The sequence below is a fragment of the Charadrius vociferus genome, unplaced genomic scaffold (assembly GCF_000708025.1).
Source record: "Charadrius vociferus isolate BGI_N301 unplaced genomic scaffold, ASM70802v2 scaffold472, whole genome shotgun sequence".
In the NCBI taxonomy this organism is placed as follows: domain Eukaryota; kingdom Metazoa; phylum Chordata; class Aves; order Charadriiformes; family Charadriidae; genus Charadrius; species Charadrius vociferus.
The window spans coordinates 4993940-5009358 of record NW_009647735.1 but is presented as its reverse complement, the minus strand read 5'-3'; the positions used below and the strand labels follow the sequence as shown (position 1 = coordinate 5009358).

At 36.1% G+C, this 15419-nt stretch overlaps 1 protein-coding gene across 1 annotated transcript in view; it reads right to left on the bottom strand.

Moving 5' to 3' along the window:
• Positions 1–15419, bottom strand: part of DIAPH2 (diaphanous-related formin 2) — a 174752-nt gene that overhangs the window by 32441 nt on the left and 126892 nt on the right. The window contains exon 24 of the mRNA XM_009881778.1: positions 12622–12786. Within this exon, the coding sequence (XP_009880080.1) occupies positions 12622–12786 (165 nt within the window). The remainder of the gene's footprint in view (positions 1–12621; positions 12787–15419) is intronic.

The following is a 15419-nucleotide window of genomic DNA, read 5'->3' as shown; positions in this document are numbered from 1 at the left end:
CTCGGATTAACTGGAAGTTAATCTACAGCAATAAAGAGAGTTAAAATACAGCAGATTGAGCAATCACTTTACATGTAAAAGAAAGATCTTTCATGAGTATTCCTTGGAGGATAACATATTCAAAAACATTGTTATCCTTATGAAAATAATGGAAAAGAGATGCAATGAGCTGTTATTAAACACGTGCAGACAAATTGAATTTCCTGATGGGTGGTCATGAAACAGTAAGTAGAAAAGATTATGTTTGGGATACTGCCCCATGGTTCATGCACCAAAGCCATTACATGTGACACGAAATGCCTTTGCCATGCCATTACAGATTAAGATTTTTGGCAAGTATGGCTGCTGTTGTATATTCCAGTAGAGAGAAGGGCTTTGCTGCCAGCTTATCAGATGTGTTGCAGAAACACCTAAAACTGTCTAGCAGTGTAAGGTAGAAGAAGTTGCCAGTGTTTACTGAACCAAGTTTAAGGTTACCAATGAAAAACTATATTGTATGTCTTAATTACTTAATAGTGTATGTTTGAATAACTGCTAAGTAGCCCTCAAGTGGACAGATTTGATACTGTTTTAATAGCTCCTTTAAATCAATATTTGGATACCAGAATAAACATGCATGCCTGATTCAGATTATTCCTCAAAGAGACAGTGAGCTGAAATACGTACTCACACAGAACCAAACTGTATTATTGTAATAAGTAAAAAAAAAAAATCTTAAAAAACCCAAACCCCAAACAAACAGCAAAACAAATGTTAGCTGTTTGGGGTACAACCTGAACAGAGAAACCAAAGCCCACAGAAGATGAATTATTGTTTTGTTCAAAAAGTGATCTCTCTGGATCAAGGAAAAGACAAATCAATAGGTTGGCATGCGAAGCCTTACACCATCATGCAAGCACAACCCTTTAAGTTCTTTAAAAAAAATTCACTCTTGCTATTCTGTAAAATCTGTTCCTACAAAAACCTATATCTGGTAGAAGTAGTGATTTTTTTATTTTTTTTTTTTTAAAGAGCAGTACCCTGAATATGATGTGTTGAAAAGTTCTAAAGTTTCTGGCTAGAAATTCTCAACAAATTTTAATAGACGCTGTGAGAATTACACACAGCGTATATTGATATAAAGTATTTAAATAACAAGTGTAAAGTATTTAAATATCAAAATAAATCTGCCTGGGTTTGAAAGGCTTTGCATTCTTCCTTCGAGACAGGGCTGATGGACTACCAGAAGAAAATGTTCTAGAGGTTGTGTGGCATTACGCTCCCAAGAAATGATAAATGTGAAAATAACCCAACGTTGAAGGGATACGCTTATTCATCTGCAATTTTTTTCCTGAGGTTTCTTACACCTTCCACTTCATGCTTCATATTATATTTTGACAGGATAATTCAATTCTATTAGCTTGCTTTTCCTAAACGTGATAAGCAAGCAAATATGAACTTAAAGAAGTGAATGAGCTATAATTTACTACAACATCAGCAAGCTAATTGAAGATGTAATAATGCGGTGATCAATCTGAAGTCACAATTAAGACAAACATGGATTCAAATTATCAAATTATCTTAATATGATATATGAACAAACAGAATGATGAGGCTAAGACTATATGAAACACCTCTGCATAGATTTTAGAGAGAAGTCAGATTCCTTCTAACTCATGACAGCCTTTTAGAACTAAGCTAAGTGCAGATGTAAGCATCGTCTATGGAAGGGTCTCTTACATTTAGAATCTTGCCAAAGGAAGTCACTTAGAGCAGTAGTAAAGTCTACTGGTTTACAAGACATTTTCAACATCTGGGTTGGATTCACAGCTTAAGTATTACGATAGTCAAAATCCCAAACTATGCCTGGTTTCCAGAGTGGAATGAGGATTCAAAATCCTCATTTAAATATTACAAACTTCCAAGGTAATGCCTGGGAATAATGACATTACTCAGCTAGACTCGCTGAAATCAGCACTGACTGGAGAGTCCGTTTAAAGCAATCAAATGGAAAATTTTAAAAAACAGTTTTTAATATTTTTTTTTTTCAAGATTAGGAAACTTAATTTCATAGTTTCCTCTAGACCATGTTTTCCCATATTACTTCTGAAAATATTACTGAATCAAATGCATCGCTACCGTGAAATATGAAATCTATTGCTTTTAAGCCATCCACAAGGGCAACCACATCGCCACAAAGACAAGTGAGATGTGTCCTAAACAAATCATAGAATCACAGAATGGTTTAGGTTGGAAGGGACCTTATAGATAGTCCAGTTCCACCCCCTGCCCTGGGCAGGGACACCTCCCACCAGCCCAGGTTGCTCCAAGCCCCGTCCAACCTGGCCTTGAACACCTCCAGGGATGGGGCAGCCACAGCTTCTCCGGGCAATTTGTTCCAGTGCCTCACCACCCTCACAGGAAAGAATTTCTTCCCAGTATCTAATCTAAATCTCCCCTCTTCCAGTTTGAAGCCATCCCAACCTCATCTGTGCTGCCTGTTAATTCTACACCTGCCTACCTTTTACATGCTTGCAAAGGCAGTGTACTGTAATTGAGTTTAATTTCTTTTATTATTATTTCTTTTTACATCTTTTGGGTATCTTCCAAGAGAAATGTCATCCTTACCTTTTATATTGTGAATAGAGTAGCTACTTATCTAGCAGCACTAACAGCTTGTTAATAAAGTTGATGAGTTACCGCTCCTGTGGGAATTTTTTTGCTTCTGATTCTATTACTTATAAAGTTTCCTAGCCTACACCTAATTCCTGATTTGTTCAGTATCATCATTAAAAAAAACCCAAAAAATATTCTCCCCAGCCCTAGCTGGATGTATACACTCAGATGAGAATTTAGAGAGTTTACAAAGGGGTCTTCAGGTGGATTTTTGGAGTAGGGGAGAGGAAGGGCTTGCTATATACTGCCTGTTAATAAGGACAATGTTTCACTTTTGATATACTGTTTTTACTTTCTCTCGGGAAATTTCGCTGAAGAAAATACTTCTTGCTCATTATTCTTTATTTTTTCACAGCTTCCTGCTAGCTAGAAACTGTTATCTTTCAGACTACATTAAAGAACTGTTACTTTTTAGGCAGAAGGGAGAAACTGTATTCCCAGACAAATAACCAGGGAGAAAAATGATTAAGTGCAGCCGTTCTTTTAAACCACTCCTGAATTACAAACTCAATTTATGAGTTTGAAAGCTGGGAATTTAACTTGACTATGTATTGCATTTCATAGTAAATCATATGTTTATTATGGATTAATTTATGTTTTGTATATTCATTGATTTATATTACGGTAGCCAATGACCTGCTGTATCCAAGGGGCATTTCAAAAAAGCCACAGAGAAAACCTTCCTGAGTCATGGAGCTTGAAGTTTACTTTGAAGCAAGTTACAAGCAAATAAATATTATAAAGAAAAGGTCTTACAGGTACAATAATACGCAAGACGCTGAATCCACTGTGGTGAAAGTTTTTTCTTATGAAGGCCACATAATACATTGTTTCCTGTGCAGTACAGGGCATCAATCTTACAAAATCTTGAAAGACCAGGGTAGTGGTCACCCAATACGAAGTAGTAGTTTGCTGATCATTTAATACGTCTTACCATTTTGGAGGAATTTTTACTTTCTGGATCTTGTATTACAGGGTCACAGTAAAAGATCCCAGCCACACAGTAATCATTAGTCAATAGTCAGTCTTGATAAAAGAGGGCAGTTTATTTCGTAGGTCTTTTACACCAACCCATCTCTCGTATCGCCAGTTGATGAGCTACCGACATCTGCTTAAATATTTACTTATGCTAGAATACAACCCTTTCTCCCTACGTACATTTATAAACTAATTTAAAGATTTAATTCCGTATTGAAAGAGCTGCATTTACACAGGTGCTTTCTAGGTGAGGGAAGCAGTCACCACTGAGAAAACTAACAGGTATGCAAAAAAAAAAAACCAACCAAAACCCCTTCACTAAAGGAAAATTTCTCTGAATTTCATAACTATGTCCATAAATGACTGTTACTGCTTCAAATTTTACCCAACTATTCTTATAGGCATTACTACAACATTGGGTTTTTTAGCCCTTTTTTCACCTTTGAGACTATCTGCATTAAAAGGAGAGCCCACAGAGCAAACAAAATCTGAAACAGTTAAGTAGTGTGCAAGAAAAAAAGAACATTTCCTACCTAATGCTAAAGTATATCTTTCATACAACTTCCACAAAGCACACAATCTGATTAAAAGGAAGTTTATGTCCATTTGCAAATGTAGGCATGACAGATGTGGTGGATATTTTTAAATACTCTAGCACCAACTGACATTCAGAATGTAACAGATTAAAAATATTTCAGCTAATTTGATACAAACTCTGTGAGACAGCAGGTTAAAGTGAGGAACCAAAACAGAAAAGAACAAACTGGCATCTTGCTTCAGGCAACTGACTAATCATTATTTGATAAGAGCCTGAAACTATATCAAACCAAAATGTATCAGGTTACAATTGTCCTCAAGGACAATAGATATTTGTGTTTACTTTCAATGGAAGAAAGGACTAAATCAATAAAATCTAAGAAGCATTTCTTCAAAATAGTCTGAAATATAAAAGGCATATTATTATCCAGTAGATCTACTATTTTAACGGCAAAGAGAAAAAAACAAAAGACCAAACAACACACGATAAAAATAAATATTGCTACTTTTGATTCAATTTTTCTGTAACCGTCAGCTCCCAGAGCAGAATAAATATACTTTTTTCCCCTCCCCTCCCCCCTCCAGGCTCGATTGTGAATTGTGTTCCATGTGCAAAGGGAAGTTAGGCTGAAATGCTTTACTTACTTCTTGTGACATGCCTTGAATACAATGAGGTTATCAAGACATAAGTATGTGACTTATGACATAAGCACCAAATCAAAGAAGTAAACATAGACAGAGGTGACAAGTACCAGGAAAAAACTAGTTAAAAGGTCACTTCAAATGTTTAAATATTCTACTTAATCTTGGGGTGGGGGGAGGACTGAGCAAGAAGCAGTACATCTACGAGGGACCATGGGGGACAAGACTTTCTAACTATAAGAGACAGAGGGGTAAAGCGATGCAAACTTTATTTCGTTGTCTTACTCCAGCCTTGGCTCTAACTACGTTTCCTGCAAAAACGGTTAAAGAAGGCTGGGAATAAAATGGGAGCAGATATAGGATAATAAATCAATAAATAAGCTCTGTTTCTTCTATCTGCATCTCCAGGCTGACTGACTATACTGCAGCTCAGTGAACTGACACAGCTCACAAGGAACATTGGCTTCGATTATTGGTCAGAGGTGCTGTGGGCTTGTTTGGCTATTTGCAACCATATGACAGGCAGTTTCAATGGTATCACTTAGACTGTGAATTCCTAACTATGCAGTGGTTTTTTCTCCTCCTAACATCACAGTACAGCCCAAAAATGCTTGTTCTCTCTCACACAAAGGGAGACAGATGTTGATAAAAACTAAGTATAAAAGATTAATTTGGTACTTGACGGGAAACTTTATATCTGGACAGTTTTAAAGACACAAAACAACAAACAACAGAATGTCCACAAATAAGTCAATTTCTGGGTTAATTGTCTATTGCTGGGAAAAGCATAGAAAGTGTTCCAACAGCAATCAATATGCCACACACAGAAACTGAGAAAGGTCAGCTACTGCATCAGCTGCGCTGCCTACTTATAGTCTCCTTCCTCTTGTTGTTTAGGGATAACAGAATAACAACTTATTTATATGGAAAATTTTGTTGGAAAATAACTTGAAGAGAAACTACTGGACCCAACGGAATATCACTGTATTGCTGATACACTTTGATCACAAGAATGAAAGATGAAAAAACAACATTGACTGTTGCAGTTTTTTTTTTCCTCATACACTCTACATCTTGTCATTTAGCCAAACAACTTCTGAATGCTTAGACCATGTGGAGATGCATTTATTAAATACTATTTCTGTCCAACTTGCAAAAGGCAAGCAATTAGAAAAGATAATGCATGTAGATATTTTTTTCTTATTTTAAGTCATCAAAAATGGGCATTATTTTCCATTTGTGGCACTTGTAATTATCACCAAAAGTCTTTACCATGAGTTTTCAAATGACCAACTGTTTTCTTAACATGAAAATAGCTTGATATAAGCATAAGACAAACACATATCAAGCTCCAAACATACTTTTAAGTATACGTATACACATGCATACAAACACACACAGAATTTTCTCTGTGACCTGGGGATGTGCCGTTCAGAATATATTTCTGATTTAATTCTTCCACATTCATCTTTAAAAACATTCCTATATATTCCATCTTTGCCAAATACACTAGCTAAATTGCATGACTCTATAACATAAGTTATTCTTATTTTAGTTGCAAATGAAAGAACAAAAAATTGTCATTACAATCAACCTCTTTAGTCAGTATTCTCCCTTTCACGTAGCGGGTTCATACACAGAATCACAGGTTAAGCAAGTGGCAATAGAGGAATAGCTGTTGTACAAAGGTGACAAGACAAGTGAAGATTTTCTGAAGGGCTATGTTGAATTCTAAGTACTCACAGAGGCTAATTATCTCAAACTATATCCACCGTAGTATCAATTAAAACTTGCTGTGAATGTAAAGCATTCATTGGTGGTAACTGACATTCAAGGGAGACCTTCTCAAAACAGAAGAATCACCCGTCCTGCCATGCAGGAGGCTGAGAAGGTGAGCCAGGGGACAGCCTGGCTGACAGGGAACTCCTGACGCAGCTCTGACACAAACCAGAAACACAGCAAAGCGGGGGGACAGCTATACTGTCCAGGAGGAACACTGCCCAGGGAGGGAAGTAATTAAGAAAGCCAAAGCTCAGATGTAGATAAAACAGGCAATGGATGTGAAAAGCAATGAGAAGGACTTTTATAGCTACAGACAAAGGAAGATTTTGTCCCCAAAGGGATGACAGAGAAAGGAAGATTTCATCACCAAAGGGGTTATCAAGCATTGGAACAGGCTGCCCAGGAAAGTGGCTGAGTCTTTATCCCTGGAGGTATTTAAAAGACGGGTAAGGCATGGTGCTGAGGGACATGGTTTAGTGGTAAATTGGCAGTGCTGGGGTAACGGTTGGACTTGATGATCTTAAAGGTCTCTCCCAACCAAAACGAATATGATTAAGGAAAATGTAGGTCTGCTGCTGAATGGAGCATGGAACCCAACATCAAAGAGGCTGAAGTACTCCGGGTCTTGTTATCATAAATGTTCACATTGGAAGCGTTAGCAAAAAAACAGAAGCAGCAATGTGAAGAACTTCTAAGTTAAAATTGCTAGCAGCAGAGGAAACAAGCTTTATCACAGTAGAGAGGCATTAGCCATAACATAGGAGAATGACAAAGAGAACACGTCATCAATATTATATTATTATACTTCAGCCATTTACCAAAATACTAAAAAAGTTAATGGGACCAATTAGCAAAAGCATGCAGGTATAACAATAGTCTGAACTGGACTAATTTAATAAATATGCATAATCTATGGAATATTTGGAGATGCTGTATATCAGTCTTTTCTGATTACTCCTGAATTCTTATCAGTAGTTATGACTTGTTTTTTCAGTAAATTTCACAGATAAAATGAGTTTCAGTTTTTCAGGAAACAAGCATCAAAACGTTGCAGAAAATCTCAATTCTTTTAAGTAATTTTTTCCTTATAGAAAAAAACTACTGTACTGTGAACTTTTAATGCTTGCCCTAGGCCTTCCTCAACTGCCTGGAAAAAAATAAATCCTTAAACAAGAACCTTTGCGCCACTAAAGTCTACAAGGTTCTGCTCTAGTGGATAAAATAAGTCAAGAAATTCTCAAAAGACCTAATTACAATTACAACTACTACTACTGAATATATCTGAACAAGTGAATTGACTGAAGCACAAGTGACGCTAAGTAAAAGAAAGTGTCTCCTTAAGCTATGTATGCCTCAGATTTCACTTTTTTTTCCTAGTGAAGCATTACTATTTAAATTAGTATGCATCATACATGTGGTCCAAGTTCATTTCCTTATTTAACAACTTTTTTGAAGAGACTTAGAAGATAAAATAACAGATAAAGCTTTTACAGACCATAACATCAGATGGGTATTGTTAAGTATCTAGACAAACACGTAGCATTAGAACAGTAACCTAGTAAATTATATTGTCCACTTCCTAAAATTACAAAGCAATGCAAGAAATTAGCCCCACTTTTCCAGAAACTCAGAAAGACGACTTGTGGTACGTCTATTCTATTTGGAATGCGAGTTTAATATTCCAAACCAGAATACAGAACTTGACAGTTCTCTCTGGATAAACTAGATAAATTTACAGAGACTTAGTCTTTGGATTAATTTTCCACCCTAGGAAAGTATTTTTTTGCAGGTTGTCCTTGTTCTTCGGTAAAACATAAGTATCGTATGGATATCCTAAGAACTGACCATACATAGGTTTGTAGAAACTCCAAAAGCAGAAAGGCCCCCAGGCTCTCAAACACGTGGTGGATTGTGACTTTTGCTAGAAGTAACAGAAGTTTGTATCTATAATGATTTCCCCTTAACACAGAAGGCACTTTATGTCAACTAGGTAAAGAGATATTAATGTTTTGCAATGCATTAATTTGTTGAGTGTATTTACACCACAAGATGAAGGGTTTAGGTGAGATGTTAGCAGAACATAACAATCTCATACCAAGGATTATAAGAATGTACACGTGAAGTTATTGTGGTCCTCAGTAACAAGTGACCACTATTTCACAACTACATAGTGCCTACCAGAAGGAGGCCTCTCCCTTGGTTTGTCCATAGCTACTCCTTATATCCCAAGTTTAAAAAGAAGGAAAGTCCATTAAAACTGATTTAGTACATAAATGAATACAAACAGACGGATTACGTTTGAAAGAAGCCGAGAAGATACGATCTGCTGAAAACATACAAAACCTACTTGCTGAAGATCAAATCTAGCAGAAGAAAAGGATTCAACTACAGAGGGGGTTTTAATTGTGCCAAACACTTCCACAACAGCCTCTTCTCCTCCTACTAAATAACAGCATTAACAACAAAATCAAGACAAGTCTACTGTGTGCTTCTGAGTCCCAGACGGTACTCAAAGAACACCGGTATTTGTGCACTCACATATAAAGAGCAAACAAAGTAATGTAGATTCTGGAAAATAAAACCCAAATAACATTTCTCTGGATAACTAAGTAGGGAGTTTATACAATTTACACCACTGTTCCATACCCATAGGAGTAAGATACATACACATGTATATAGCGCTAACCAGAGGATTACGTGTCAATAATAATTAGCAGTAGTTTGCACAAGCAGTCTCAATACCTCCATTACTGATTGCTGTAACTATTTCAGTACTTAAAAATAAAGTTAGAAATGTTCTAATCTTTGACAGCTTCCTAAAACAGTGAGAATTGGGTATCTGGAGCTTTGTTATAACTACACATGAATTGAGTTCATACTGAAGAAAGATTTATTCTCAATTCAAATTAAAATTATTCTGTGACTAACTACGCCACCTGAACAATCTAGATTGGGAACCACGTGAATAAAGTATTTCACTAAATGTTCCTAAAACAGGACCTCATTTCAATGAGGTAAATTAGCAAATATTTGGGTGGGGCGGTGGAGGAAAGTTAGGACAAGTCAGGCCAAATATGAATCATCCCTTCAGTAAAGGCAGAGATGCACTACAAAAAAAAAAAAAAAAAAAAGGGAACCCTTTCCCTGGCCAGCTTCTCAGGTTTCTGTACAGTATAGGCTTGCACTACAAGGCTTCCCCCTAGCTCTGCCTGTCACTAACATAAAATGGAAGAGCATGAATCCTAGACAGCTGTTTTGCAGCTGAATCTGAGGCAGCACTGTGGCCTTGCAGCAGAGTCTAATGTACACCAGGCTATGGAAAACTGTAATAAGCAGGTCAAAGGAAGTGATTCTTCTATTCTACTGGCACTTCCAAAACCATATCTGGAGTTCTGCATCCAGGCTGGGGTCTCCAGTACGACACATATAGATACACGGGAGTGAGTCCAGCAGGTGGATACCAAGGTGACGAGGCAGCTGGAGCACATGACAAGCAGAAGATGAGAGAAATAAGTTTGCTGAGCTGTAAGAAGAGATGGCGCCACAAAGACCTAATTCTCTCTATGAAGTAATGGGAGGCTGTAGAGAAGACAGAACTAGATTTTCCTCAGAGGCACACAGTGAAAGAAGACGGGTGATGGAAAAAAGTTGTAACTTAGGAAACTTTATTCAGTTATTTGTTTTCCCACCACAAGTGTAATCAAGCACTGGAAAATGGACCCAAAGTGGTTGAACAAGGCCCTGTGCAACCCGCTCTAACTTGATCATGCTTCGAGCAGAAAATTAAACTACATAATTTCCAGCAGTCCAACCAACATATTTCCATGAATTTAGACACAGATAGCCAGCAACACAGAGTTGATATTGTACAGGAAGTATTGAAATAAAAACTTCTTAAATTAACCCAAATTCTGTCTTTGCAGATAGGGCAACTTAGACCATCAGAAGATGCATTGCACATCTGTATATTTGAAATTTTGGCACCACAGGTCTTGTAATTCTTTCGTAACAAGTGCTTTTAATTCAAGGTTTTTCTTCGGTTGCCCCTTCGGTCTTTAAGTTACCAAAATAATGGACACAGGTAAAAGCATTGACTATTATAATCATACATCATATAGCCATTATATTAAAGGCTAAAGGATGGAATAACCATTTATTTCTACAGAATACAACATTAATGTAGAAAATACAAAACTATTGTACCTTGAAACTCAAGGGATTTGCCCTCTGTATGAAGATATACAGATAAATCTCACAGAACTCCTCTCTCCCAAACTAGCACACAATAAACAGGGATAAAATGTAGTCAGCTAGACTGTTTTTCATCTCCTTGTCAAAATAATTAGCAACACCCAGTTATACCCATGCAAAAGCATTTAAAAAACAAGTGTTACTGAAATCATAATATGAAAATATGTATCATTAATACTACATCATATAGTCCAACGCTTCACTCTGACAGAATTACATACAAAAACTCATTCTAAACCTGAAACAATAACAATTTCACATGTTCCTGGAACTGTGACATACACACAGTAGTTTCTTTTCTGCTTTTGGCTCACTTGGAAATGCCACAAAAATATACCATCTTTAGTATTAGAAGAGTTACTGCACTTCATATTTAATTTCTCACATTTGCCCACCAAAAACATAAAATATCACGTTTTTTCCCACCCCGATATTACTCAATCACTCCAAAGAAATACATGAAACTCTTATAAATATTCTCCCTGAAAATTCAATGATAACTGTTGAAGAGCAACAGGCCATCAGCCAGATCTTTAGGAACTCAAACGGGAGGAAAACAAAAGCAAGCAATTGGAAGTATTTTCATTCTAATACACCTTCTAGGAGCTGGAGGGCAAATGCTTTCTATCACCTTCATAGCAGGTTAAATACATACTTGAGGACAGACTTTCATCACAATATTTGGACATTGCTAGCCTGAAAGTCTGTTTCAAGTAGTTACAATGGAGTAGATTTCCAAATTCAGACATCCACATTTATAAATGTAAGCCTTGGATTTATGAAGAAGTAAATGCGCTGAAATATCTCATGACTATTCCTATTCTTGACAAGTCTTCACCCAGATGTGTTGGCACACTTACTAATTATAAAAGAACTGGTGATTTCTTTAAGGAAAAAAAGGAATAATTCCAGTTAATTTAAAATGAGTGGTTAAATATATTGTAATAAGAGTTTTCTAATAAAGTAAACTTGGTATGAAAATTATGTTTTAAAGTAGTTATTCCTCCATCACACTGAAACTGAAAGTCCTTATGATTACATGATAAAACAAGCCAGCTACTGGCAATAGACAGATCAGGGAGCCACAGCTGTATGGTAAACAGTGGCATTTCCAAGTGACTTTAATATTCTCTAGAGACACCATGTGACATTTCTAGGCATCTGTTTTCCCTGCACGCTTCCTACGGTGCAGCTAATTATGGCTCCCAGACAGCCACTAGGAAAGACAACATTAAACTCATTAAAAAACTTAGCTGCTTAAAATGAAATTCTTAAATTCCTTCTTAAAAAAGCCATACCTTGACATCAACCACACTAGATGCTAAAAATCAGAATGTAAGCATCTAAGTGAGCTTCATGAGTTCTGTCAGCTCATCAAAAGTCTCAGCCTTCACATCACAGCATCATTAAGGCATCAGCCGGATTCCAGCACAACATGAATGTAGACACGTCCATTCAGGTCTTGATTTTAACATATTTTTCAGTATCACACCTGTTTGTTGTGCATCAACCAACAAGCAAGTTTTTTAAATGAGGAAAAATATTTTCTACTTATCCGTATGTCTCAACCACATTGACAGTTGAGTTGGCAAGTTACAAACTGGAGGATGATAGTTACCAGAGACCAAGACCTAAATAACTCTGGAGACATTAATCCAATTTCCTGCCACAGAATAAAACAAAGTTAACTACAACACGAGAAACAGAGAGAAAAGAAATAAAATTGGGAGAAAGAAGCAATAAGAATATGTATAAGGTTTTGCACACATTACTCACCAAAAAGAGAGTTCTGAAGTTGCTCAGATCGCCAAAGAATTCTTCAATGCTTATTGCTTTGGGGTCAAAGGTAAAGTATTCTCCCAAATTTTCATACAATTTAGTCATGTTGTTGTGCATGTTGGACAATTTTTCATATTGCTCTCGTGCATTCTCAGCAAAGCTGTAAGGTTTTGTTAAGGAAAATGATGCAAATATAATTCAGTAACAGTAAAAACAAAGTAAAGAAAACTCAGAACAAAGGTTACAACCAGAAAATTTGCTAGTGCTGTCTTCTTTCAAATATCACATTTTTATGTGATTATGATTACACGTCTGCAAGTCCATATCAACATAAGGTGGTGGCACACTTTTCCATTAAATGATCCTTTTCCAATGGTGAAGATTTGCCATTAATAGACTACACTACTGACTTCATAAATTTTCCAAATATCTTGGATGTTTTTCTTCTACTAAATGATTTTGTAAAATACATTCTATGAAAAGACATACCAAAAATTAGTTTGCTGTGAGATTCTGACGATAATGCCCCACTCCATTCAAGTGATGTCATGTCCCCTGTATTATGTACATATATTTTTTCTGTAAAATTTGCATTGTGTATAACTACCAATGACAAAATTATGTAGTACGTCTTCCAATTTTCTTTGCCTTTTATTATAGATGTGTCTTCTTTGTGGATTCTTTAATGCCTGGCCACATAGCTCAGCTCATGCCCCAGGCTTCCTCTACTAGGTACACTTATTTGGGGTGCTCTCTCCTCTTAACTATGCAAGTTCACAGAACTAATAATAATGGAATATCCACCCACCTGCCCCAGTTACCTGACAAACAGCTTTGAAAAGTTATTAGTAAGTAAAACACCATGGAACAACACAAGTCTTTTTTCCCTGTTAAGAAGTATGCAAGTCTAGAAATGAAACTGAGCGCCTTTCATCCCAGCAGTCATCATGGAAAGTTTGGTATAATTCTTTTAAATAGAAAAATGTGGTATTTCCCCTATGAGATAAAAATATTTTTAGCAAATTCATTTACAAATATACAAAGGTTGCGAGCTATTAAGGGAAATACTAGTTTGCCTCAAAGCAAGTAAGCTTCAGTCCGCTGTTTTCTTTTGCTGTGGTTGTTTATATAAACAAAGTCACAAATCACTGTAAAAAAACCAGCTAGTACACGATTAAACTAGTTCTGCTGATACTGAATTGTAGCTGATGAAAGTGTTGTGCTGTACATATCAAAACCCAAGAACAAAGGACACAAGTTATTCCCTGAACTACAAAAACCATGCAGCCTGGCTCCCTGCAGCTTTTACTTGTAACGACTCTTTTCCATGCGGATTCTGATTCTTAATAGAGCAGAGCTCATGCTTCAACCTTTCCCCATACTTGAGTCTCTAATTTGAGACTCTGCCTAGCATCACATTTCTAATTACTCAGTATCTTTGAGATCTCTATCTCTCTGCACAATAACAAAGAACCTGGAAATTAATTAGGGGAAGAGACATATAAATTATAGAAACCACTTCTTTTTGAGATTAGACTAAATCCAAAAACTATTCTTCAGAAAATAGTCAACAAATTGCAGAATAAAGAAAGAAATTCAGGTGGATAGTTTATTCATAACATTACCATAGTGTTTGGATACTGCTGAGTACTTGAGCCTATCACTTCACAAGCTACATGCAAGAGTAACAACGCGGAAAATATCTTCCACCAGAAAGAGGCCTAATATTTCACTTGGATTTTCCTGCTCTAACTAATGGGAGGGTATGTAAATAGTAATTTAAAATTTGGGGTTAACATGTATGAGGAAAACTTATACAATGTAAATTTTCCTCCTAAGAGACTTACTTTCCTCCTCAGAAACTTATTTTCCAAGTAACCCTCTATTATTCATTAACACCCCAGTAGCATAAAAGGCAAGCTGTATTCCTTTGTTAGCTTATAATGTTCATTTAGAATGGCAAAAAGAGAAAAACCAACAATGTGATGGATCTTAATATACAAATACCAAGATTTTTAAACAGTAATATCTACCTATATAGTTTCATACCCGGGCAAACATCATCACAATAGCTATAGTTGCAGTTAATTGAAATGAAGTGTAACCTGCTTGGTTTGAATTGCAAGCTTGGACTGCTGAATCACTCATCTTAATACAAGACAAACTTGGTATAGTTCAGTCCTCAATGACATTTAACTGTGCAAAAGGAAATGAAAGTTTAATGGCAAGAATACATTAAATAGGTAATAATGGCACCTTACTGAATTATTGAGCACAGTCTAAAAATTTTAGAAAAACATGAATTGCCTTAGAGTCAGCAGACTACTGTGTTGAACAACTCCCCAAAAACACTAAGAAAAAGAAATATAAAGGTATATAATTATACAAATTGTATCTGTGGTTCCTTTAAAAACAGCCTCATAGAATAAAACATAAAACCAAATTAACATAGTAAAAATGACTGAAAAGTCTGAAAAAAAGAAAAAAAGAAAAAACCCTTGAACATTCCAGATTTGAAATTATTTCTTTGAGACAAAGCTCCCAGAGTCAAATTCTCCATTCAGGTTGCACATTCAACATGAGAAATAACAACAGTAAGCACTAACAAGAAAAAAGAATACTGCTACTTAAACTAGAACATATTTTAAAGTAACACTGCGAAACTTATTAGATAAATAATAATGTTGAAATTTCAGTATGAAGTACCAATCTGCAAAGGAAAACCACCATTAACAAAAGAGTAACAGTAAGACACATGAATATCATGAGCAAAGAGAGAACGGTATTTTAATCGT